Raw genomic sequence first — 23,449 nt, 5'->3', positions numbered from 1 at the left:
GGGTTGGCAGCTTTTACACCAGGTAAGGCACCCGGAACCCTGGAGCGGGAGCAGGGAAGGGATCGCCCCCAGCCGGGGTCCCGCGAGTCCGGGGGCAGCCGCGGCTTTGGGCAGAACCATCTCCGGAGATAGAGAGGGGAGAAGAAATCTTTCGCTCCCATCCCAACTCGGAGCCATCCGGAACCTGCACTCGCCCTTCTTGCCCTCCTTTTCTTACTGTGCTCTGTTCCGTCACCACTAGCTCCCCCCCGCGCTACTCTGAGTCCCGCTTGCTACTAGTTGCTTCTCGCCAGCCCCCACCCCTACGCGTGGTCCTGCCCGGCGGCTGGCGCAGGTTATAAAGGTCCCGCCGCGGCAGCGGACAGCGGACCAAAGATGCGCCCGAAGGTGTCCGGGAGGGGCTGCGCTGGGTGCTGGCCGGGACCCGCACCCGCACCCTGACCCGGACCCCCAGCAGCACTCACCTGTGCAACCTCGCTCTCAGCCAGTCCCACTCTGGAGCCCTCTGCGCAGCCGCAGGGACGGGGCACTGGACAGACAGCAGGATCCGGAGCTGCCTCTGGATCCCAAGCCCTTTCGGAAGCCGGCACCGGAGCTCGCCCGGCCTCCGAGGCTGGAGCCAAAGCAGGAGCCCGGCGCCAGTCTGCATTCTCGGCCATCCAAGGGGATGTCCGGTCTGTGCCCAACAATTCGGACGCGCCGTGGGGCCGCTTCGTATTCCAAGGGCCGTTTGGTTCCCGGGCCACTGGCCTGGGACTGGAAAGGCAGCGGGCATCTGGAAGACACCAGCCGCCTACTTTGGCCGGCGACCCGGGGTGTCCGGCCCTGAGCGCGCCGCCTTTATTGGGGAGCTGGAAGAAGGTAAACCGGGCCCCCGGGGTCCTGGACGGCGTGGGGACTGGGGCACCTCCAGGGAGGAAGTGGCCCCATCGGGTCCAGGCGCCCCGCCCCCTCTGGCACACAGTGTCACCCGTCCACCACCCCCGCGATGTCACTGCGGCATCTGTCTGGTCACCCCTTCCCCATCTCCTCCTCCGCTTTTGTCCCCTGGTTTGTGCCCGAGTCAGGTCCTGGGGCCTGCGCGCTCGTCCACCCGCCTCCCCGCGCCTCTTGCTGCGGCAGATCTGCCCCTCCTCAGCGCCCCTCTCCTGGGTCTACCGCAGTGCCAGGAGAGGGGCGGGGGGCTGCGGGAGGGCGCTGCCCGCGCTGGCCGACCGGGCTTGCGTGCGATGGAGGGGTGGGTGCGCGAAGGGGGGTGTTTTGCCCACTTTTTGGTTGAGGGTATGGGGGCAAGGTCGCGCTCTTCTCCCCGCCCCTTCTATCCTTCTGTCCTCCTGCGGGTCGGGGGAGATCCCTGGATTGGGCCTAGAGGCTCGAGTGTCCCCTAATCTGGTGAAGTCTTCCTCCTGTCCTCTGCACACGCAACAGGTGCAGGGTAAGTGGCTGCGTCTGTTTGACCCAGGAGACTCCATTGCACTGCCTTCTGGGTAGGGAGTGATGAGCCAGTCTGAGGCTATACTTCCCCTGGCTGTCTCCATTCTCCTAGGCGCCAGGGACCCAGGTGTCGGAAGAGCCCAGTTTCTGAGCCTGGGGGACTGTGACTCGCTTACTTCAGGCTCCTCCAGGGGTAAAAAAAAAAAAAAAAAAAAAGCCGGGCGCGTGGTCTCATGCCTGTAATCCCAGCTAGCACTTTGGGAGGATGAGGCGGGCAGATCATAAGGTCAGGAGTTCTAGACCAACCTGGCCAACATGGTGAAACCCTGTCTCTACTAAAAATACAAAAATAAGCCGGGCGTGGTGGCTGGGGTTATACATACCCGCCACGAGGCAGAAGAGGAACAAGAAGGCGGGCGTGTACAATCCCAGCTACTCGGGAGGCTGAAGCAGGAGAATTGCTTGAATCTGGGAGGCAGAGGTTGCAATGAGCCGAGATCACGCCATTGCACTCCATCCTGGGGGGTAAGAGCGAAACTTTGTCTCATAAAAACAAAACAGAAAAACCCCAAAACCCAGTCCACTTGGCCCTGGGAGCAGGGAAAGGAGTGTTGAGTGACAAGGGGTAAGGGAAGGATGTGGGGGGCAGGAGGGGAGCCCATTCTTCTCTCCTGATGACCCTTGTTGGAGAACTGAGGATAGGATGGGAAACAGCTGGTTGCTGGTAGCATCTGCTCCTTTTTGCTGACCTGGCTGGGCCTTTTCTCCCCACCTGCCTCCTCCTGCAGCACTGTGTCCTAACCTGCATCCGCCAGTCAAAAAGATTACCCAGGAAGACGTCCAAGTGATGTTATATTTGCTGGAGGAGGTGTGTACTGTCTTCCTGATTCAGGCAGGCCCTTATTCTAATTCTGTCCTGTCCTGTAGGGGTGGGGGTCTTGTTTATTTCCTGATTGGTAGTCTCTCTGGGGGCCCAGGTAAGGGTCCTTCTTATGGAAGACAGGTCGATGTGGGATGTTCAGGCTGGAAGAGCTCTCAGAGCCAATCTGGTCTGATCTTCTTTTTCCATGAGGGGAAACTGAGTCAGGTTCCACAGTGGGTTAATGGCAGACTCTGGTCTAGTACCCTAGAGAACTAGGGGATGGGGAGGGTTCTCTTAGGGGCCTAGCCTCCCTCTGACCCCTGTGTCCGCCCCCACCAGCTTCTCCCACCTGTCTGGGAGATCCCAGACACTGGGAGAGCATTACCTATGGGTGATGGTCCTGTTACAGAGAGAGAGGGACCTGAACTCTGCAGCTCGCGTCGGCCAGTTCCCGGTGAAACAGAACAGTGTTTTGATGGAGGAGAACAGCAAGCTGGAAGCCCTGCTGGGCTCAGCCAAGGAGGAGGTAACTGGGTGGGGAGGAGAGGATAGGGGGCCAGTCTACACCCACCTCATGCCAGGACCCTTTCCTGCCCCTACCACTCCCAGCCCATGGCTCCTCTCTCTTCCTGCCAGATTTTACACCTCAGACACCAGGTGAACTTGCGGGATGACCTCCTCCAACTCTACTCAGATTCTGATGAGGAGGATGAGGAGGAAGAGGAGGAAGCAGAGGAAGACCAGCAGCCTGCTCATGCCTGTGATGCCCCCAAGCTGTGAGTTCCTGCCTTTGCACCTGTGAGTCCTTTCTCTGAGCCTCAGTTTCCTCATTTGTTAGGAGGGACACAGGTGATGTGCTTGCCGGCAGGGTTGCTGGAACTAGTTGAGAACACCGCTCTTAGCCCTGGTGGGGAGGCCCTGGGTGGGCTGGGAACTGGGAAGCCCCGCTCTCGGCACCCTGACTCGCATTCCTCCCTCCCCTAGGATTTCGCAGGAGGCGTTGCTGCACCAGCACCACTGCCCACAGCTGGAAGCCTTGCAGGAGAAGCTGAGGCTGCTGGAAGAGGAGAATCATCAGCTGAGAGAAGAGGTGAGAATGGGGGAGGAGGGCGTGCCCGCTAGCAGGGGGTGTTGATTTCCCTGTCTCTTCCTCTCTCCCTCCCTCCAGGCCTCTCTACTTGGCACCCTTGAGGATGAGGAACAGATGCTCATACTGGAATGTGTGGAGCAGTTTTGTACGTAATGTTGTCACTCGGGTTGGGGGGCTGTCCCAAGGAGCAAAGAAAAGAACTCAAGATGCGGAGTATGGAGATCCAAGTTCAAGTCCCAGGTCTGGCACTCCTAGCTGTGTGAACTTGGACACATTCCTTGACCTCTCTGAACCTTTGTCTTTAGAATGGGGACTAATTGTCTCAGCCCCACTGACCTCTCCAGGGTTTATGAAAATTAAGAGTGTCAACAGCTGAGGAGGTACTTTGTGCAAACTATAAAGAGCTCTACAGAAGTTGTGGGTCTCAGGCCAGGCGCGGTGGCTCATGCCTGTAATCCCAACCCTTTGGGAGGCTGAGACAGGCAGATCACTTGAGGTCAGGAGTTTGAGACCAGCCTGGCTAACATGGAGAAACCCTGTCTCTACGAAAAATACAAAAATTAGCCAGACATGGTGGCACAGCCTGTAGTCCCAGCTCCTTGGGAGGCTGAGGTGGAAGAATCATTTAAACCTGGGAGGCAGAGTTTGCAGTGAGCCTAGATCATGCCATTGCACTCCAGCCTGGGCGACATAGCAGGACTCCATCTCAAAAAAATAAAGTGGTGGGTCTCCTCCAAGCCTGTCTCCTCTTATTTGGGGCAGGCAAGAGGGAGCCATGAGCTGCCAGAGACCAGGCACCCAGGGCTGGGACAGTTCAGAGTCATGTGTGAGGCAGTGGCTGTGCCTGGCATCGTCCTAGATGCTGTGTGCTTATGAAGATGAGTGAGGAGCAGTGTTTGTGCCTCAGGAGTTCAAGTGAACCCAGCTGGTGAGATGCAGGCGCAAAGTGGCAACAGCTGAACTCCTGCTGTTCCCTTTACCCCAGACCTGACCTTCCTTCCTGCTGGGTTCTGCAACTCCCTGAATGGCCCCACTGGTCCCCAGGCTACTAGAGTAGGAACCAGTCCCCAAACTCTGTTGCTTTTACCTCCTAGGAATGGCTTAAGTCTTTTTCCCCCTCTCCACTCTGGCTGCCTCTAGTCCAGGATACCTCTTAACTGGTCACACTGCCTCTACTCGAACTCTACCAGGAACTTCTGCACACAGCCTCAAAGAGTTTTTCTAAAACCAAACCTGGCCAGGTGCAGGGGCTCCCACCTCTGGTCCCAGCTACTCAGGAGGCTGAGGTGGGAGGACTGCTTGAGTCTGGGAGTTCTGGGCTGTAGTACACTATGCCGACGGGGTCAGTATGGTCCAGGGAGTGGAGTACCACTGGGTTGCCTGACGAGGGGTAAACTGGCTCAGGTCAGAAACTCCCATGCTGATCAGTAATAGGATCGTGCCTGTGAATAGCCACTGCACTCCAACTCCAGCCTGGGCAACCTGGCAAGACCTCATTTCTTTCTATCTCTTTTTTTTTGAGATGGAGCACAGTGGTACAGTCTCGGCTCACTGCAACCCCTGCCTCCCGGGTTCAAGTGATTCTCCTGCCTCAGCCTCCCAAGCAGCTGGGACTACTGGCGTGTGTCACCATGCCTGGCAAATTTTCTTTTTCTTTTTTTTTTTTGAGACGGAGTCTCACTGTCACCCAGGCTAGAGTACAATGGCATGATCTTGGCTCACTGCAACCTCTGCCTCCCAAGTTCAAGCGATTCTCCTGCCTCAGCCTCCCGAGTAGCTGGGATTACAGGTGTGTGCCACCACGCCCGGCTAATTTTTGTATTTTTAGTAGAGGTGGGGTTTCACCATGTTGGCCAGGCTGGTGTTGAACTCCTGACCTCAAGCAATCCATCCCTCTCGGCCTCCCGAAGTGCTGGGATTACAGGGGTGAGCCCCTGTGCCCTGCCGAAGACCTCATTTCTTAAAAAATAAATAGCCGGGTGCGGTGGCTCACCCCTGTAATCCCAGCTGCTCGGGAGGCTGAGGCAGGAGAATCGCTTGAACTCGGAAGGCAGAGGTTACAGTGAGCCGAGATAGCACCATTGCACTCCTGCCTGGGCAACAGAGAGATTCAGGCTCAAATAAACAAACCCAAGTCTGACCACGTCATTACTGTGCCTGAAACTCCCAAATAGCTTCCTATTGGCCAAAGGATAAACCCCACCCCCTTGGCCCCCACTGTGTTCTGGAAACCTGTGCACTGCTCTGGCCCCTCCCCCTCCCAGTGTCTTTTGATGGCCTCTGGGCCTTTCCGGTTAGCTTGGGCCTACATTTTCCCTTCTTTGCCTGGCTGAGCTTCACTTCCCGTGTGGTCTTAGCTTAGTGGTTCCTTTGTCCAGGAATCCTTCCTAGACCTTGCAGGTCTGGGTTGGGTGCCATAGCTGTGATGTCCCTGACCCATATACCCTTGACATTTGCCCATCATGGTCTGTATGGTGTGTGATTGTGGTATGTCTGCTCACCGACTTTACCTCGGGGTAGCGGCTGGGTCTTATTGACCACTCACCCTGGTGCCCTGTTTAGTATCAGTCCATGAGCATTTCTTGAATGGAGGACCTGAGTGAGGAATGCGAACCCCTGTGGGACCTGCTGGCACAGTGCAGCAGCTGAGGGTGGGGCAGACAGAGGCATCTGGGAGGGCCAGAGCTGGTCCCCGAAGGCCAGGGGAGCCAGGGCTGACCTGTCCTCTGCCCTCCCCAGCGGAGGCCAGCGAGCAGATGGCTGAACTGTCGGAGGTGCTGGTGCTTAGGCTGGAAAACTACGAACAGCAGCAGCAGGAGGTTGTTCGGCTGCAGGCCCAGGTGCTGAAGCTGCAGCAGCGCTGCCGGACGGTGAGTCAGGTATGTGTGGAACCCTCTTGTGGCCCCATGGGACCCTAGCTTCCTTCTCCCTGCCTCCACTCGGCTCCACCAGGCCCAAGGTCTCTTTCTGTGTCAGAGTCAGGAGACCTCTTATCTTGACCCCTTCTTAAGGAGGAGACCAAGGCCCAGGTCCTGGAGTCTTCTAGGAACCAGGCTGTGTGACTCCCCTGCCTTCTCTGCCCTCCTTCCGTGTGACTTCTCACTTCACGGGCTGCCAAGGACTCGCTGATATGCCTGGGAAGACGTGCTGGAAGCAGGGGGTGCCCCAAATGGGTAGGCCGCAGATGGGGGCTCATTGGTTTTGGGTCCTTCCAGTACCGGGCTGAGACTGAAAAGTTGCAGAAGCAGCTGGCTTCGGAGAAGGAAATCCAGATGCAGCTCCAGGAAGAGGTGAGGTTCCCTCCCGGCTCCTGCCCCCACCCTGGAGAGCCGCTGGCCCAGAGAGGGGACCCCAGGCCCTTGGTAGCTACTGACTCTGGAGAGGACTAGCAGGGACTGAGTCTTGTCCCTGTCCACCCCCTCCATGCCTGGCACAGCCCAACAGGTGACAGTTCCATCAAAGTCTGAGTGGTGTGCAGTGCAGGGACCTGCCCTGGGTTTCCCGCATGACACTTGGAGTCCAGAGCCTGGGCCTCTGGCCTCAGCCTGAGAGCAGATAGGCAGGAGTGCTGGACTGGGTGTGCCTGGGACCCAGCAGAGCCTGCGGGATGAGTTCCCAGCTGCAGGACCTGCAGAAGTACACGGATTGTGGGGGCATGCTGAATGAGACGCAGGAGGAAGTGAAGAGCCTCTGCCAGCAACCCCCAGTGTCTGCTGGGTCTGCCACCCATTCCCCGTACCGCATGCCTCTGGTGAGGACCCTCCGCTGGCCGCCCACTTTCTGCCTCTGTGCCTGTGTCTCAGCCTTGGTGGCTGATTGAGATCCCAGTTCCCTTCTGTGCCTGAGCCTATGGGTGGGGGAGGGGGAGTTCCCTGGTAACGTCTGTTCTCTCCACCATAGGAGACTCTTCCTGGTTTCCAGGAGACCCTGGCTGAGGAGCTCAGAACGTCTCTACGGAGGATGATCTCAGACCCTGTGTGTTTTGTGGAAAGGTATGTGGCCGGGGACCTAGCCTGCCCTGTAGACCATGGCCTTTCCTGTAGTGGGGAGGGCTTTGCCCTCATACTCTGACCTTCCACACTTCCCTATACCCACCTCGCTCACTGCGGCAGCCCCTCCACTCACTGTTTCTCTATAAACGTGGACCCATCACTTCCCCCTGAGGTACTTTTTTTTTTTTTTTTTTGAGATAGAGTCTTGCTCTGTCACCCAAGCTGGAGTGCAATGACGTGATCTTGGCTTACTGCAACCTCTGCCTCCCAGGTTCAAGCACTGCTCCTGCCTCAGCCTCCCAAGTAGCTGGGATTACAGGCGTGTGCCACCACGCCTGGCTAATTTTTTGTATTTTTAGTAGAGAAGCAGTTTCACCATGTTGGCCAGGCTGGTCTCAAGCTCCTGACTTCAGATGATCTGCCCGCCTCAGCCTCCCAAAGTGCTGGGATTACAGGCATGAGCCACTGTGCCCGGCCTGAGGTTCTTTTTTTTTTTGAGATGAGTCTCATTCACTCTGTCACCTGGACTGGAATGCAGTGGCGAGATCTCGGCTCACTGCAACCTCTGTCTCCTGGGTTCAAGCGATTCTCCTGCCTCAGCCTCCCAAGTAGTTGGGACTACAGGCATGAGCCCAGCTAATTTTTTTTTTTTTTTTTGAGACTGAGTCTTGGTTTGTCGCCCAGGTTGGCACGATCTCAGCTTGCTACAACCTCCGCCTCCTGGGTTCAAGCAATTCTCCTGCCTCAGCCTCCTGAATAGCTGGGACTACAGGTGCCCACCACCACGCCCAGCTAATTTTTGTATTTTTAGTAGAGATGGGGTTTCACCATGTTGACCAGGCTAGTCTCGAACTCCTGACCTTGTGATCCTCCTGCCTCGGCCTCTCAAAGTGCTGGGATTACAAATGTGAGCCACTGTGCCTGGCCAAGCCCAGCTAATTTTTGTATTTTTAGTAGAGATGGGGTTTCACCATATTGGCTAGGTTGGTCTTGAACTCCTGGCCTCAGGTGATCTGCCCACCTTGGCCTCCCAAAGTGCTGGGATTACAGGCGTGAGCCACTGCTCATGGCCACTGCCTAAGCACCGCTGAGCCTGAGGAACTGCAGTTTCAGCTTCCATTGTCTCATAATGAAGGTTCTTTTCTCTTTGAAGGAAGTGTGAGATGCCCAGAGGGGACACATCCAGCCTAAGGTAAGCCTGCCAGGTGCTCCTCCATCACCTGTCCTCAGCTTTCAGCAGCCAGCCAGTCACCTGCCTCTGTTTCTGCTACACTGCAACCCCGAAGAAGGCCCTGCTGTCTTGGCTGGCTGAGCTGAGTACTGTTCTGGGAAGGAGCTGCCCCCCTTTTCCTTCAAATCTTGCACCCTGGGTGGCTGCTTGATTCCACACAGCTCTGAGTGGCGACTGACCAGGGGCTGAGAGGTGAACAGGCACTGGCCTAGGAGCTGGGAACCCTGGGACTAAGGCCCAGCGTGGTCCCTTTCCTGACTGTGTGTCCTTGGGCAAGTCATTTGACTTGAGTCTGTTTAGAATGGCTTTGTTCCTATGGCAAGTAGCTGTGGGGTGGGCTATGAAGGTTAAATCATGCAGGAGGGAGGCAGAAGGGGGTGTGAGTCCTGCTGGTGTCTTCCGTGCAGGGTCAGGGACATAAAGGAAGGTGGGGCCTATGCAGTGTTGGTGACCATTCTTCCTCTCTCCCACAAGGGGGATGGGCTGGGTGTTTGAAGCCTCGGAGCTGGTACCCAGCTCCCCTCTCCCCTGGCTGGGACAGAACGGGGAGGAACCATCAGGATCTGTGTGCAGACAGGGGTGGGGGTGGGCCTGGGGGGTTGGACTTTCCAGCCCCTCAAAAGATGTCGCTGTGTCCCCCCCAGGTATGATTTTTGCAACAGTGAGGATGGAGAGCAGGTGCAGGGGTTTGAGGCTGAGGAAGGGTTGATGCTGGCAGCAGATATTATGCCGGGGGAAGATTTCATGCCTGCAGAGGAGTTGGTGCCCGAGGAGGAGCTGGAGGCTGCCGAAAAGGTGCCAGCTGAGGAAGGGGCAGAGCTGGTGTCGGAGGAGACTGAGGGCTAGGAGGAGGTAGAGCCGGAGCTAGATGAGGCAACGCGGATGAACATGGTGACGTCAGCCCTGGAGACCAGTGGCTTGGGCCCTTCACACCTGGACATGAAGTATGTCCTCCAGCAGCTGGCCAACTGGCAGGATGCCCATTATAGGCGGCAGCTGAGGCAGAAGATGTTCCAGAAAGGTGAGTGCCCCCACGGGGGCCTCCCTGCCACCAGCCGGACAAGCTGCAGATCCTTGTGCCGATGAAAAGAGAGGGTGGATAAGCTCCCTGAGTGCTCACCTACCCCAGCCTGGCCCTACCTGGCGTGCTGATTTGCATGGACTTTGCATATCGTTTGCACAGGCATATCGGATCCCCTTCAGTGGGAACTGTAAAGCCAGTGCTCATTTATGTGGCATTTGCTTAGGATTTCAGATCTCTATCCCCTTTTCTCCTGGGGCCTGGGCTGGGGGTCAGGACTGGGATTGTGCCCGCACACTGTGCCTCAGCTTCCCATCTCTGCCTGCCTGCTTCCCCTGCCCCCCACCCCTGCCCCCCACCCCTGCCTCCTCTGTCCCCCAGGCTCTCCAGCCCTGCAGCAGTGGCAGCAGCAGTCAAAACAAACACGGGGTAGGATTGTGGCGCTGCCCAGGGGCTGACCCAGGCTGGAGGACAGGCCCAGCTACCCTCCCAGGGCCTGGGAGGAAGAGGGGCCTTCTGGGGCTGCCCAGGCTACGGGGACAAAGGCCTCCACCAGCCAGGGCCACAGTTGGACCAGTCCCCTGGGTGAGTCGGAAGGTGGGCTAGGGCCTCCTGCAGGGTTGGGAGGTGGAACAGGGTCTCCTCTCCCCAGCCAGAAACCCCAAAGTCTGGGAGCTTCACCTGCTGAGTGCAGGCCTTGTGAGCCCTGCTTCTCATACACAGCAGCCGTTGCACATGTGTCAGCTCCCATCAGCCTCGCTCCCTGTGGCAGGTGATGTGTCCCCATTGGTTAGGTGAGGAGGGTGAGGTTCAGAGAGCTAAGGACACTTGTTCGGGGCCACACGGTGAGGGGTAGATCTGAGCCTGTCCTCTCCACTCCTGTGCTGTAGCACCTTCACTGGCCCATCCCTGCCCTCTAGTACTGTCCTGGTACCCGCTCCGGCCTGTCCCCATTCTCATGGCCCTTGGTCACTGCAGGGTGGAATAGCACTAGCCTCAGCAGGCCTGTCATGTAAGCTTGTGCAGGTTATAAACTGAACCATGACCTTTATGGCACATGCAGGGGGCAACCTGCATAATTATCAATGGTGACTTTCCGTGTCTTTCTGATACAGTTGTCTAGACCCCTGCCCACTGCCCAGGCCAGGCCTATGGTCTTCAATGCCCTGGTTCACATGCACCTGCTTCTCTTCCAGCCTTTGCTGTTCCCCAGCAGCCTGCAGAGGCCCCACAGAGCTTGAGGCCCCTCCTTCTGCCTGGCCAAGCCCACACCCCCAGACCCTCCTTCCCATCCTCTGAAATGGGACCCTGTGTCTGTCACCAGCCCACCCTCTGTGTTCATGAACCTGGGCTGGAGTTCGGGGACCCAGGCCTCCACCCTCTTCAGGGACAGGCGGTAGGAACCCCGGCTGTCGCTCTGTAGCTGGTACAAAAGCTGTGGCTGCCAGGCCTGGGTCACATGGCAGCCCAGGGGAGGCCCACTGGCTACCAGGCCCAGCCGTGAGTGGGGAATGGCCCAGCTTCCACGGGTAGGGAGTTGTGAGGCCCCTCACCCCTTGATGCCCAGGCTAGCGGTGGCCACCCCGGTTCTTGTTGACTTGAGGGACCTGGCCGTCTTCCCTGTTCTTCATTCTTTCTTCTCGGTCCCTACTTACTGTTTGTAACCACAAGTGTCTCTGTGTGTGGGTGGGTGAGGGCCCCTCTGCCCAGTGGTGTGTCTCCTCTCCCTCCCTCCCCTCCCTCTTCTGCCAGTGGCCTGGGGGTGTCCAGGCTCCCACCCATGGCCCAGCCCCTCTCCCCTCCCTGTTGATTCCCCCCTCCCTGCCCCTGGCTTCCTCTTCCATGTTCCACCCTCTCCCACACCTTTGTTCCTCAATAGCTGGGAGCTGGGACTCAGGCCTCCTGCGGGTGCCTGCCCCGCTCCACGCGGCGCCTCTCAGCCTCCTATTGCTTGTCAGCCTGTGTGCAAGTGGTGCAGGAAATAAAGGATCTATGCGCACCTGGCCTGGCCTCCAGCCGTCTCTCTAGGGAGTGTGTGTGTGCACGTGTATGTGTGCAGGCATGTGCGTGTACACTTGGCAGGGTGCAGTTGTGGAGAAAGGGTTGGTGCTGATATTGAAGAATGTGCCAAGGACTCATTAAATATTGCTGTTTAATCATAGCAGCAGCTCCTGGAGGGCAGTGGGTGATAAGTGTCTGTCAGATGGAGAAACTCAGGCCAGAGTAGGTTAAGTGATGCTCTCACCAGCAGATCATGGCTGGTGTGGAGCTGGGATTTGAGCTCATGTTTCCCTGATCCTTTCACCCCAGAGACTCTGACTCAGTGTCCTGGCTGTGAAAGATAGGACGGAAGTGAGTCACCCACTGTCTTAGGGTGAAGTCCCCAGAGCAGACCTGGAACAGTGTTTAGGAACATGTACAGTCGCCCTCCATGTCCTCGGGCTTTGTGTCTGTGGACTCAACCAACCACAGATAGAAAATATTTGGGGGAGGCTGGGTGCAGTGGCTCATGCCTGTATTCCTAGCACTTTGGGAGGCTGAGGTGGGTGAATCACTTGAGGTCAGGAGTTCGAGACCAGCCTGGCCAACATGGTGAAACCCCGTCTCTACTAAAAATACAAAAAAAAAAAAAAAAAAAAAAAAAATTAGCCAGGCAAGTTGGCAGGCCCCTGTAATCCCAGCTACTTGGGAGGTTGAGGTGAGAGGATCACTTGAGCCTGGGAAGCTGAGGTTGCAGTGAGCTGAGGTTGCACCACTGCACTCCAACCTGGGTGACAGAGTAAGACCCTGTCTCAAAAAAAAAAAAAAAAAAAAAGGAAAAGAAAATGGCAGACAAACCAGACATGGGGGAAGTTGCCAGCTTTGATAAAGATGCAGGAGAACACCTTGCGGACCAGAGACCGCTAAGCAGGAGAAGCAGTGAAATTTCCTAAAATCGGGAGGATTCCCTGCCCCTGTTATCTTCAAGCCCCCAGTGGTGATGTGGAAGAAAAGCCACCCGCAAGGTATATACAAGCCACAAGCTGCTCTGTGAACCTGGACACCTTGCACCGATGCCACTGGCCTCTGGGTCTCTGAAGGGACCCCCAAATGGGACTGCCAGATTATCTGGTTTGCTCCAGGATATTATAGAAAATTATTTATATGAATAATAAAACACACTTTGTGGCCCCCCTGCCGAAATGATATCATTGAGAAGGTTATTGCTGTGGCTAACCGGGTCTCAGTCCTGCTGGGAACTCTGGGGGACGGTAGAATAGTAGGCCAGGCGCGGTGGCTCACACCTGTAATCCCAGCACATTGGGAGGCCAAGGTGGGTGGATCACCTGAGGTCAGGAGTTTTGAGACCAGCCTGATCAACATGGAGAAACTCTATCACTACTAAAAAATACAAAATTAGCTGGATGTGGTGGCACATATACCTGTAATCCCAGCTACTTGGGAGGCTGAGGCAGGAGAATCGCTTGAACCCAGGAGGCGAAGGTTGTGGTGAGCAGAGATTGCACCATTGCACGCCAGCTTGGGCAATAAGAGTGAAACTCCGTTTCAAGGAAAAAAAAATATAAATATAAATATACATATACACACCAGAGTTATCCAACCCCTCGGGTGGGGGAGTTAGGGTGTTTATCCTCTAACTGTCGTCTGACACTGAGAGATGCTTCTGGAGGTATTTAACTGCCCTGCACTTGGTCCTGAAGGAAACTAGAATATGTTACCTCCAAATATGCCACTTTGGCATAAGGACTATTTTGAGCTGAAGGCAATGGAGAAGAAGCAGATACAAGAAAAACTCCCTGCCCTCCTATTTGCATAAAAACAGGACATACATTTTCAATAGTGTCCATCAACCAGGAAGGATAAAAGTTAAATCTCCAGGCTGGGCACAGTGGCTCATGCCTGTAATCCTAAGACTTTGGGAGGCTGAGGTGGGCAGATCTCCTGAGGCTGGGAGTTTGAGAACAGCTTGAGCAACATGGAGAAACTCTGTCTCTACTAAAAATACAAAATTAGGCGGTCGTGGTGACACACGCCTGTAATTCCAGCTACTTGGGAGGCTGAGGCAAGAGAATTGCTTGAACCTGGGAGGCGGAGGTTGCAGTGAGCCGAGATTGCCCTATTGCACTCCAGCCTGGGCAATAAGTGAAACCCCACCTCAAAAAAAAAAAAAAAAAGTTAAATCTCTGGAGACAACTTTATTTTTTTGGTTTCCATAATTTGGACTTATGTTATTGATACTCAGTGAATAAAATGTTGATTTTTGATGCATTACAATACACTTTTTGATAGTAGTTGCACAATGTTGATCGTTTTATTTACTAAATACTGCAACCTTCAAATTGCCTTTTTTTTTTTTTTTTTTTTTTTTTTGAGACAGAGTCTCTCCCTGTTGCCCAGGCTGAGTGCAATGGCGTGATCTCAGCTCACTACAACCTCTGCCTCCCGGGCTCCAGCAATTCTCTTGTCTCAGCCTCCCGTGTAGCTGGGATTACAGGTGCATACCACCATGCCCAGCTAATTTTTGTATTTTTAGTAGACACAGGGTTTCACCATATTAGTCAGGCTGGTCTCAAACTCCTGACCTCAGGTGATCCAGCTGCCTTGGCTTCCCAAAGTGCTGGGATTACAGACGTGGGCCACCGCGCCTGGCCAAATTGCCAATTTTTACATGGTATTTCTGGCAATGTTGGTGGCTCCTCTCTCTGAATACATAAAATAGTTCATTCAATCCATGGTTTCATATTCCTTTGTTATTCTGTCTACTGCTTTAAAATACATTCAGGTTTCATATTCCTTTGTTATTCTGTCTACTGCTTTAAAATACATTCAGTAGACAGAAATGTTATTCTGTCTACTGCTTTAAAATACATTCAGGCTGTCTACTGCTTTAAAATACATTCTAGGGTGTGGCGGCTCACACCTAGAATCCCAGCACTTTGGGAGGCTGAGGCGGGTGGATCACCTGAGGTCAGGAGTTTGAGACCACCCTAGCCAACATGGTGAAACCCCATCTCTACTAAAAATTACAAAAATTAGCCTGGTGTGGTGCTGCCCGCCTATAATCCCAGCTACTTGGGAGGCTGAGGCAAGAGAATCGCTTGAACCTGGGAGGTGGAGATTGCAGTGAGCTGAGATGGCACTACTGCACTCCAGCCTGGGTGACAGAGCAAGACTGTCTCAAAAAAATAAAATACATTCATATAAAATATAAGTTACTTGCAGTGAGTGCACACATACAACAGCGAGGAGGGCCGAGAACATAATTAACCAATACTCTTGTGTTCAGAGAATAGTCTGAAACCGTGGGACTGAAGCTTGCTCCTACGGACTTTCTCAAAGTATTCTTGGTGGACATAAGGTTACTCTCACTCAACGCAAGGACACATCTTCTGCTGTGGTGGGAGGATACAGAATGACAATTTCATTTACATAGAATGCTTTCCTTCTATAAATGTCTGGAACAAGTTAGAGACAACTTTAGACCCTTTTCAGCCTGGAGTGGCACCAGCACAATCTCCATAACAAACTTGACCCACTAGCCTTTATCTACCACTCGTTTTCCATATAGCTGTTTTCCCATTCACAGTTAGCCACCCCTGGAAGTCCAACCTAGGCTGGAGCTTGGGGGTCCAAACCTCAGCCCTCTTCTGGGACACGCAGTAGGAACCCAGCCCTCGTTCTGCAGCTGGCTCAAGAGCTGTGACTGCTGGGCCTGGGTCACTGGTGGCGCAGGGAGTGGGAGAAGCCAGGGGGAGGCCCACTGGCTACCAGACCCAGCCCTGAGTGGGGACAGGGCTCAGCTCCCATGGGTAAAAAGCTGTTTCCCACACACAGCCACCCTTGGAAGTCTAAAAGTTGCTGTCCTTTATTTTGCCTGTGAATGTATTGTTCTTTGTTGAAGATGCTCTGTGAGCCTGAATTCTCCCGTCCGAGTACTAACCAGGCCTGACTGTGCTTAGTTTCCGAGATCAGACGAGACTGGGTGCGTTCAGGGTGGTGTGGCCGCAGACACTGTGAGCCTGAATTCTAGGCTACCTCTCTGAGTTATTCATCTCTGGGTACTTCGTGTGTTGAATGTGTGATACACATGTTAATAAACTTGCTTGCTTTTCTCTTGTAATCTGTATTTTATTACAGAGCCCCAGCCATGGACCTAAGATGGGTAGAGAAAACCCTTTCCCTCTTTTTATTTTTTGAGACAGAGTCTTGCTGTCTCCCAGGCTGGAGTGCAGTGGCGCCATCTCGGCTCACTGCAAGCTCTACCTCCCGGGTTTACGCCATTCTCCTGCCTCAGCCTCCCAAGTAGCTGGGACTACAGGCGCCCGCCACCACGCCCGGCTAATTTTTTTTGTGTGTTTTTTAGTAGAGACGGGGTTTCACCGTGTTAGCTAGGGCGGTCTTGATTTCCTGACCTTGTGATCTGCCCGACTTGGCCTCCGGAAGTGCTGGGATTACAGGTGTGAGCCGCCGCGCCCAGCCCACTTTCCCTCTCTTACAGCCCTGAGGTAATGCTGTCAACAGGCACAAGAACAATGATGAAATGGGGTGAGACACCAGCAATGCCTGCGCCAGCCACTCATGAACAATTATTTACAAATATTTATTGGATTCCTACTATTCTTGCCACGAGGGATACAGAAGGGATGGGGGACTTGTCACACTCCCAGTTTCCTGTTTTGCCAGAGAGGCAGACAATAAACTGGCAAACAAAACAACTACAGATTGTGAAATGTGCACAAAAGAAAATATTTTGCTGTTGTGAGACGAAGCAACGAATGTTAAGAAGCCGTGTTTACTCCTTTCTGCTTGTCGGCAGTTTCACAAAGCCCCTGACTCTGTGACTACAGATGTGCAGCCCTCTGGCAGGATGCTTTAAAGACAGCACAGGAGAGAGCCCAAGGCCCCATACGTCTCTTGGCTGAGTCACTACATTTCTTTTCTTCTTTTCTTTTTTTTTTCTTTGAGAGAGGGTCTTGCTGTGTCACCCAGGCTGGAGTTCAGTGGCGCGATCTCGGCTCACTGCAACCTCTGCCTCCCAGGTTCAAGCAATTATCCTGCCTTAGCCTCCTGAGTAGCTGGGATTACAGGCACATGCCCGGCTAATTGTTGTATTTTTAGTAGAGATGGAGTTTCACCTTGTTGGCCAGGCTGGTCTCGAACACCTGACCTAAAGTGACCCACCTTCCTTGGCCTCACAAACTGCTGGGAATACAGATGTGAGCCACTGCGCCCGGCTTGAGTCTTCACATTTCTTAAAAGAGAAACGATCCTAGTCCCTGGCTTTTCCGACATGTAACATTTCCAAGATGACATCTGATGAGGTTAGTGATGATGCCTCTGTGATCTAGGACCCAAACCTTGCTGTGATTCTGCTGTCATGTAATTCTGAGCAAGTCTGATGGGATTTTGCATATACAGAACCTCCACCTTCAGCCCCCAGCTGTATATAAGCAGTGGGCTGAAACATCGTGCCAGAGTCTGCTCCTGGGCTGGAGGCCTCAATCTATAGTCCTCTGTAAGACTTCTGAATAAAACTAGCATTCGTTCTTTAAAAAGCTTGATTTTTTCTCTTTTATTTGACCCGTAGTAGAGAATAACTGGGTCTATGTGTGAAGGGTGAGGAGCAGAAGGGGTTGGTCTCTCAGGAAGAGGCATTTCACCCACGAGCTAAGGAGGAAAGGGGAGCCCACCATATTCGTGCCTGGGGAAGAGCATTGCAGGCACGGGGAACGGCAAAGTCGGAGGCTCTGAGAAAGAGAGAACATGGCACGTCTGTGTAAGCTGGAGAGGAGGAAGAGGAGGAAGCCACGTGGTGCAGAGTGGGAGGAGAACCTCGGGGCTAGCTTTCAGGGCTGTGACAGGGAGTTCAGGTTGTATTCTAAGTGCATTAGGAAACATTGCAAGGTTAAAACCAAGAGTGACACGGCTTATCTTTGAAAAAGCTTACTCTGAGGCCAGGCACAGTGGCTGACACCTGTAATCCCAGCACTTTAGGAGGCCGAGGCAGGCAGATCACCTGAGGTCAGGAGTTCAAGACCAGCCTGGCCAACATGGTGAAACCCCATCCCCACTAAAACTACAAAAAAATTAGCCAGGTGTGGTGACGGGCACCTGTAATCCCAGATACTTGGGAGGCTGAGGCAGGAGAATAGCTTGAACCGGGGAGGCAGAGGTTGCAGTGAGCCGAGATCCCGCCACTGCACTCCAGCCTGGGCGACAAGAGTGAAACTCCGTCTCAAAAAATAAAATAAAATAAAATAAAAATTTAAAAAAGTTGCCTCTGGCTATGAACCCTACCATCTGTTATCCTGCCCACACCTGTGGATTCTTGTTCGATGTGGGGCTCTGGGGGACCCAAGAAGAATCAGAGTCCCTGCCCCTAAGAGGCACTCAGCTGTCCTCCCTGCCACAACTTCACCCCAGATGAGTCCCCTCCTCTGCCCTACAGCACGGACACAGTCCATTGATCCACTGGAAACTAGTTTATTTTTGATTAGTTTTTCAGGGGATAGGGCTGGGGTGGAGTGGGAGGTGGCTGGGCTCTGAAGCTTGGTTCTAGGGTTGTTGGTTCTCATCCTCGGCACTGCGGCGGCCAAAGTCCATCCATCCATAGGCTTCTTCTTCTTCCTCCATCCATGGTCCCTGCTTCTTGGATGGGTCTGAGGAGGTGAGAAAGGCGAGAATGGGGGAAGGATGACTGCCTTCCAGGAACCGAAGTCAGGGCCAGTCTGGGGAGACCTTGGCCAAACCTGGCCGAGTGAGGCAAGCAGGGCAGTCAGCAGCTCCTACCTGCCACGAGGTGTGGGGGACCCTGGGGTCCCAGCTGTCTTCGGTGGTGAAAGACTGGGCCTTGCTGGTCCAGCCAGGGTAGCTCCAGGTTCCTGTTGGCGCCTGTACCTAAGGGTGCATCTGGCTGCTGGGAGCGGGGCTTCCAAGAAGCTTCAGAGAAGGCAGCCAGAGCCAGTGCAAAGATCAGCGCATACACACACAGGTGCTGCATCTCGTCTGCAAAGGGGAGAAAGGACTAGGTTAAGGGTGAGGCTGTCTCCACACAGGCCCAGAGGCAGGGGACTGAACCATGTGGCTCCAGGCCTCTACCTGCTGATGAGTCTGCATTTTTTTTTTTTTTTTTTGAGATAGCGTTTCACTCTTGTTGCCCAGGCTGGAGTGCAGTGGTGGGATCTCGGTTCACTGTAACCTCTGCCTCCCAGGTTCAAGTGATTCTCCTGCCTCAGCCTCCAGAATATCTGGGACTGTAGGCACGTGCCACCATGCCTGGCTAAGTTTTGTAATTTTTAGTAGAGACGGGGGTTTTACCACGTTGGCCAGGCTGGTCTCGAACTCCTGACCTCAGGTGATCCACCTGCCTCAGCCTCCCAAATGCTGGGATTACAGGCGTGAACCACCACACCCAGGTGAGTCTACAATTCCATGTGGAGTTGTGGACTATTTCTTCAGTTCAATTCTCCAGTTTCTGCCAGTTCCACACCAGCCCTGAAGTCTCGTGTTTTTTCTCTTTACCTACCCCGATTACAGCCACTGCTTCTCTTGGAGAAAGTCAAATCCTAGGGCAATGGTTTTCCTAGGTTCTGTTCTGCAGAATTTGAGGCCATGTTAGTGGCTCTGTAGTTGTTTAAGTCATGTAATTTATTTATTTATTGATACAGGGTCTCACTCTGTCACCTAGGCTGCAGTGCAGTAGTGCAATCACTGCTCACTGCAGCCTCTACCTCCTGGGCTCAGGTGATCCTCTCACCTAAGCCTCCAGAAGAGCTGGGACTACAGGCTTGCACCAACACGTCCAGCTAATTTTTTTGTATTTTTTGTAGAAACGGTGTTTCACCATGTTGCCCAAGCTAGTCTTGAACTGTTGGGCTCAAGCAATCCTCCCACCTCAGCCTCCCAAAGTGCTGCGAATACAAATATGAGCCACTGTGCTCGGCCCAAGACTTGTTATTTAAAGTGAACGTTTTAGGCCAGGCATGGTAATCCCAGCACTTTGGGACGCTGAGGAAGACGGATCCCTTGAGCCCACAAGTTTGAGACCAGCCTGGGCAACATACCGAAACCCCATCTCTACAAAAAATACAAAAATTAGCCGGGCATGGTGGCATGCACCTGTATTCCCAGCTACTTGGGAGGCTGAGGTGGGAGGATCGCTTGAGCCGGGGAGGTGGAGGTTGCAGTGAGCTGACATTGTACCACTGTACTCCAGCCTGGGCGATAGAGTGACCCCATAAAAAAAAAAAAAAAAAAAAAAAGTGAAACTTTTAAATCGTAATACCAAAGGAACATAGACATCCAGCTGTGTTACAGACCGCATGTTATCACTTTGGAGACTGCAGCACATTCAACGCTTGGCCAGCTCACACTGTTTTTTTGTGCAGCCCTGAGAGGAAAGGTTCTCCTGTCATTTTTGCTTAACTGAGGAATATCCTGTGATTATAATGAAGCAGTTAAGAAAAAATTAAGCTGTCACCATTAGCAATTATGTATCAGGGTGAATCAAGTTTGGGGAAAATATAATACAGAACTAAACTGGAATCTCAAACAAACGTAAAATTCAAATGGTCATCTGTTCCCTGGACTCACGATTTTTGTATTCTTTTAGTCTCATTATTCTGATTGGCTTTATCATAAGAAAATGATAAAAATTTTCTCTTGTCAGAATACATTTGTATTAATAAAGTACTGCTTTTAAGTTTTTCTTTTTTTCTTTTTGTGAGACAGAATCTTGCTCTGTCTCCCAGGCTGGAATGCAGTGGCTGGAGTGATCCTGGCTCACTGCAGCTTCGACCTCTTGGGCTCAAGAGGTCCTCCCACCTCAGCCTCCTGAGTAGCTGGGACTACAAGTGTGCACTACTATGCCCAGCTAATTTATTTGTTTTTATTTTTAGTAGAGGTGAGGTCTCACTATGTTGCCCAGGCTGGTCTGGAACTCCTGAGCTCAAGTAATCTGCTTGCCTCAGCCTCCCAAAGTGTTGTGATCACAGGCATGACCCATGGTGCCTGGCCATTAAGTTTTTCATAGTGAGGTTCTCTGTTAGGTTTTCCTTGAAAGAAAAGAATTCTGCTGCTGAAGAAACGTTTGAAAACTCAGTGATCTGGAGCTGTACTGTCAGATGCTAACCACATGTTAGTTGTTCAGTGTTGTAGCCACCAGTCATGTGTGGCTCTTTACATTTAAATTAATTAAATTAAAAAATTACAGCCAGGTGCAGTGGCTCATGCCTGTAATCCCAGCACTTTGGGAGGCTGAGGGGGTCGGATCACTTGAGGTCAGGAGTTTGCGACCAGCTTGGCCAACATGGTGAAACTCTGTCTCTACCAAAAATATAAAAAATTAGCCGGGTGTTATGGCAGGCGCTTGTAATCCCAGCTACTCAGGAGGCTGAGGCAGGAGAATCGCTTGAACCTGGGAGGCGGAGGTTGCAGTGAGCTGTGATCACGTCACTGCACTCCAGCCTGGGTGACACAGCAAGACTCCGTATAAAAAAACAAACAACAACAACAACCACAACAACAAAAATCTTCCTTACGCTAACCCCATTTCAAGCACACATGTGGCTAGTGGCTACCATATTGAACAGTGCAGATAAATAACATTTCCCGCATCATAGGATGTTCTTTTGGATGGCACTGGTCTAGGAAAGGGCTTGAAGTGGAATCCAGGAGCTGTGGATTCCCATGCCAGCCCTGCCTAAAAGTCCCTGTGACTTTGGGCAAGTCACATCTTGCCTCTGGGTCTCAGTTTTCTCATCTGAGAGAGAGGAGAAGAACCCCAGTCCTCCTCACCTCCCAGGGCTGGGAGGAGTGTGAAGGGAGAGGCTAAGAGCAGGGCCCCAGCTGGGGCAGAAGGGCAGGTGGAAGGCAAGGCTGGGAATACAAGGGTAGGTACTGGAGCCAAGACCTAGTTCCATCCTGGGATAAAGAAAGGGTCCCAGCTCTGGAGACCCCAAGGGGTGAGCCCCAGACTCTGACCAGTGGTCTGATACCTTGATGGGGGAGAGGACCTGTCACCCCACTTCCCAGCTTCTCCCCTCTCCTCCTGGGTTTTCTCACCTGCAGAGCTGGGAGGTGTGTGGTGTGGCGGTTGGGCCTGGTGCCTCTCAGGTCTCTGCTCTGCCTGGTGTTCCAGGCCCGCCTTATAAAGCCCTCAAGGTCCCTCCCAACTGTGCCCCCACCCCACCCCTACCCTGCCATATGAGTCCAGGCGAGAGGAATGGGGTGGGGCACAGATACAGCCCATCGCCCTGCCCCGCCCTGTCATTTAGTGTCGGTCAGTCATCCAGGATGTGGGGGAAGGATAGGGGAGTTGACCTTCATGGTGAGGGGCTGGAGCAGGGTGGTGGCAGCTCTCCAGCTGTACCTAAGGGGCAGGAACCAAGCTCCTTTGGTCAGGAGCAATGCTCCCCACCTATGCTGGGGGTCAGAGGCCTGGTACTCATCTCTCGAAATATATAGGGACTTTTGTGGGTGATGGTAGGTGAGGGAGTGAACCCGATGGGCTTGGATTCAGGGAAAGTAGATTTCACCATCCACTGATGTTTGATGAGTGAGTGAATGTGGGGTGATGTATTGATTCCCCGTCCCCTCCACTGGACTCTGCAAATACAACGTGTTACCAGGTGCAATGGATTGTGGGCTGATGGCCCTGTTCGCTCCTTCTGGTGGCTCGCGTCCTGGTCACCTCTGAAGCCCCTTCACCCTCCCCCTACCATGGAACACCCTTGGTGCCTTCTTCTCCTTAGGCCTTCTGTGCTGGTCTGAGTTTGGCTTGTAGCTGCCCCATGTCTCCCAGGTCAGCTGCCCATGCACCACCACCTGCAAACCCCCTATGCAGAGCCAATTCCTAGGGGGTCCTGCCTTTCAAGCCTCCTTCATTTTGCTTTCAAGGGGAGCTAGTAATCTGCATAACAATTTTTTTTTTTGAGACAAAGTCTAGCTCTGTCACCAAGCTGGAGTGCAGTGGCGTGATCTCGGCTCACTGCAACCTCCACCTTCCGGGTTCAAGCGATTCTTCTGCCTCAACCTCCCAAGTAGCTGGGATTACAGGCACATGCCCCCACGCCTGGCTAATTTTTTGTATTTTTAGTAGAGATGGGGTTTCACCATGTTGAGCGGGCTGGTCTCGAACTCCTGACCTCGTGATCGGCCCGGCTCGGTCTCCCAAAGTTCTGGGATTACAGGTGTGAGCCACCATGCCCAGCCAACAACTTTTCAGTATCAAAATATACCTTCAGATGATTAGCAAACAGACTAAGGCATTTGCCGAAGATGGACCAGAAAATAAAACGGCACCTTGTTGACTTATTTGATAAACTGCTGCCTCCACATGGTTTGACCAGATATAATGAGTTGTAGGCTGTTTTTGATTTTTCCACCGTTGAGAGCAGAGATTTTGCTTCTGTTCATGCATCATCAGGCCCCCTCCTTTTCTGGGAGAGTTTGATCCCCTTGGGTCTTGGGTAATGGCGGTGGTACCCACGCTCACAGCCAGCCTTGTTGAGAATTAATGGGTGATGAAGGAAGCAGGCTGTGCGGTGTCCATGGCAACCGACGGCTGAATAACCGTTGTGAATAACCACTCTAATCCAGAGCAGGACACGGTGACTCAGCAGATGGAATAAATGAAAATGACAAAAAGCAGTGCAGGCATTGGTGATGATTAATTGAATCACAGAATCTCAGAGATGGAAGGACTTTGAGGGGGCTTGGGAGAACAGGTGGGGTGGGTGTAGCTCTGTTTATACACTAGGGGAATGAATGAAGACATTCGTGTTGCTGTGGTAACTCTAATGGGAAATGATCAGCTTTC

At 53.3% G+C, this 23,449-nt stretch overlaps 2 protein-coding genes across 2 annotated transcripts; one reads left to right on the top strand and one right to left on the bottom strand.

Annotated features, from left to right (window-relative positions):
* Positions 1–444: 444 nt before the first annotated feature.
* Positions 445–9,695, top strand: HAP1 (huntingtin associated protein 1; the record flags this gene model as incomplete). Its single annotated transcript, XM_023204733.3, is given in 13 exon segments — positions 445–748; positions 751–861; positions 2,223–2,306; positions 2,657–2,691; positions 2,694–2,822; positions 2,933–3,072; positions 3,281–3,386; positions 3,465–3,531; positions 6,126–6,256; positions 6,602–6,676; positions 7,287–7,378; positions 8,532–8,570; positions 9,254–9,695. Coding segments are annotated over 13 exon segments (1,755 nt in total), but the record flags the coding sequence as incomplete, so codon positions are not given.
* An 8,401-nt stretch (positions 9,696–18,096) lies between these two features.
* Positions 18,097–21,764, bottom strand: GAST (gastrin). The gene is made up of 3 exons (XM_023204123.3): positions 21,694–21,764; positions 18,421–18,636; positions 18,097–18,290 (listed from the first exon to the last, which is right to left on the bottom strand). The coding sequence occupies exons 2-3, from the start codon at positions 18,629–18,631 to the stop codon at positions 18,187–18,189; spliced, it is 315 nt and encodes a 104-aa protein (XP_023059891.1). The 5' UTR covers positions 18,632–18,636; positions 21,694–21,764; the 3' UTR covers positions 18,097–18,186.
* Positions 21,765–23,449: the final 1,685 nt, after the last annotated feature.

The sequence above is a fragment of the Piliocolobus tephrosceles genome, chromosome 16 (genome assembly GCF_002776525.5).
Source record: "Piliocolobus tephrosceles isolate RC106 chromosome 16, ASM277652v3, whole genome shotgun sequence".
NCBI classification, from domain to species: Eukaryota; Metazoa; Chordata; class Mammalia; order Primates; family Cercopithecidae; genus Piliocolobus; species Piliocolobus tephrosceles.
The sequence above is the reverse complement of the archived record's forward strand: the minus strand, read 5'-3'. Positions and strand labels throughout refer to the sequence as shown.

Excerpts from the sequence above, each read along its gene's own strand:
- GAST (XM_023204123.3), bottom strand. The coding sequence starts at position 18,631 with ATGCAGCACCTGTGTGTGTATGCGCTGATCTTTGCACTGGCTCTGGCT. Across the intron at positions 18,291-18,420 it reads TCCCCCACACCTCGTGGCAG|ACCCATCCAAGAAGCAGGGA; the intron begins GTAGGAGCTGCT and ends TCACCTCCTCAG.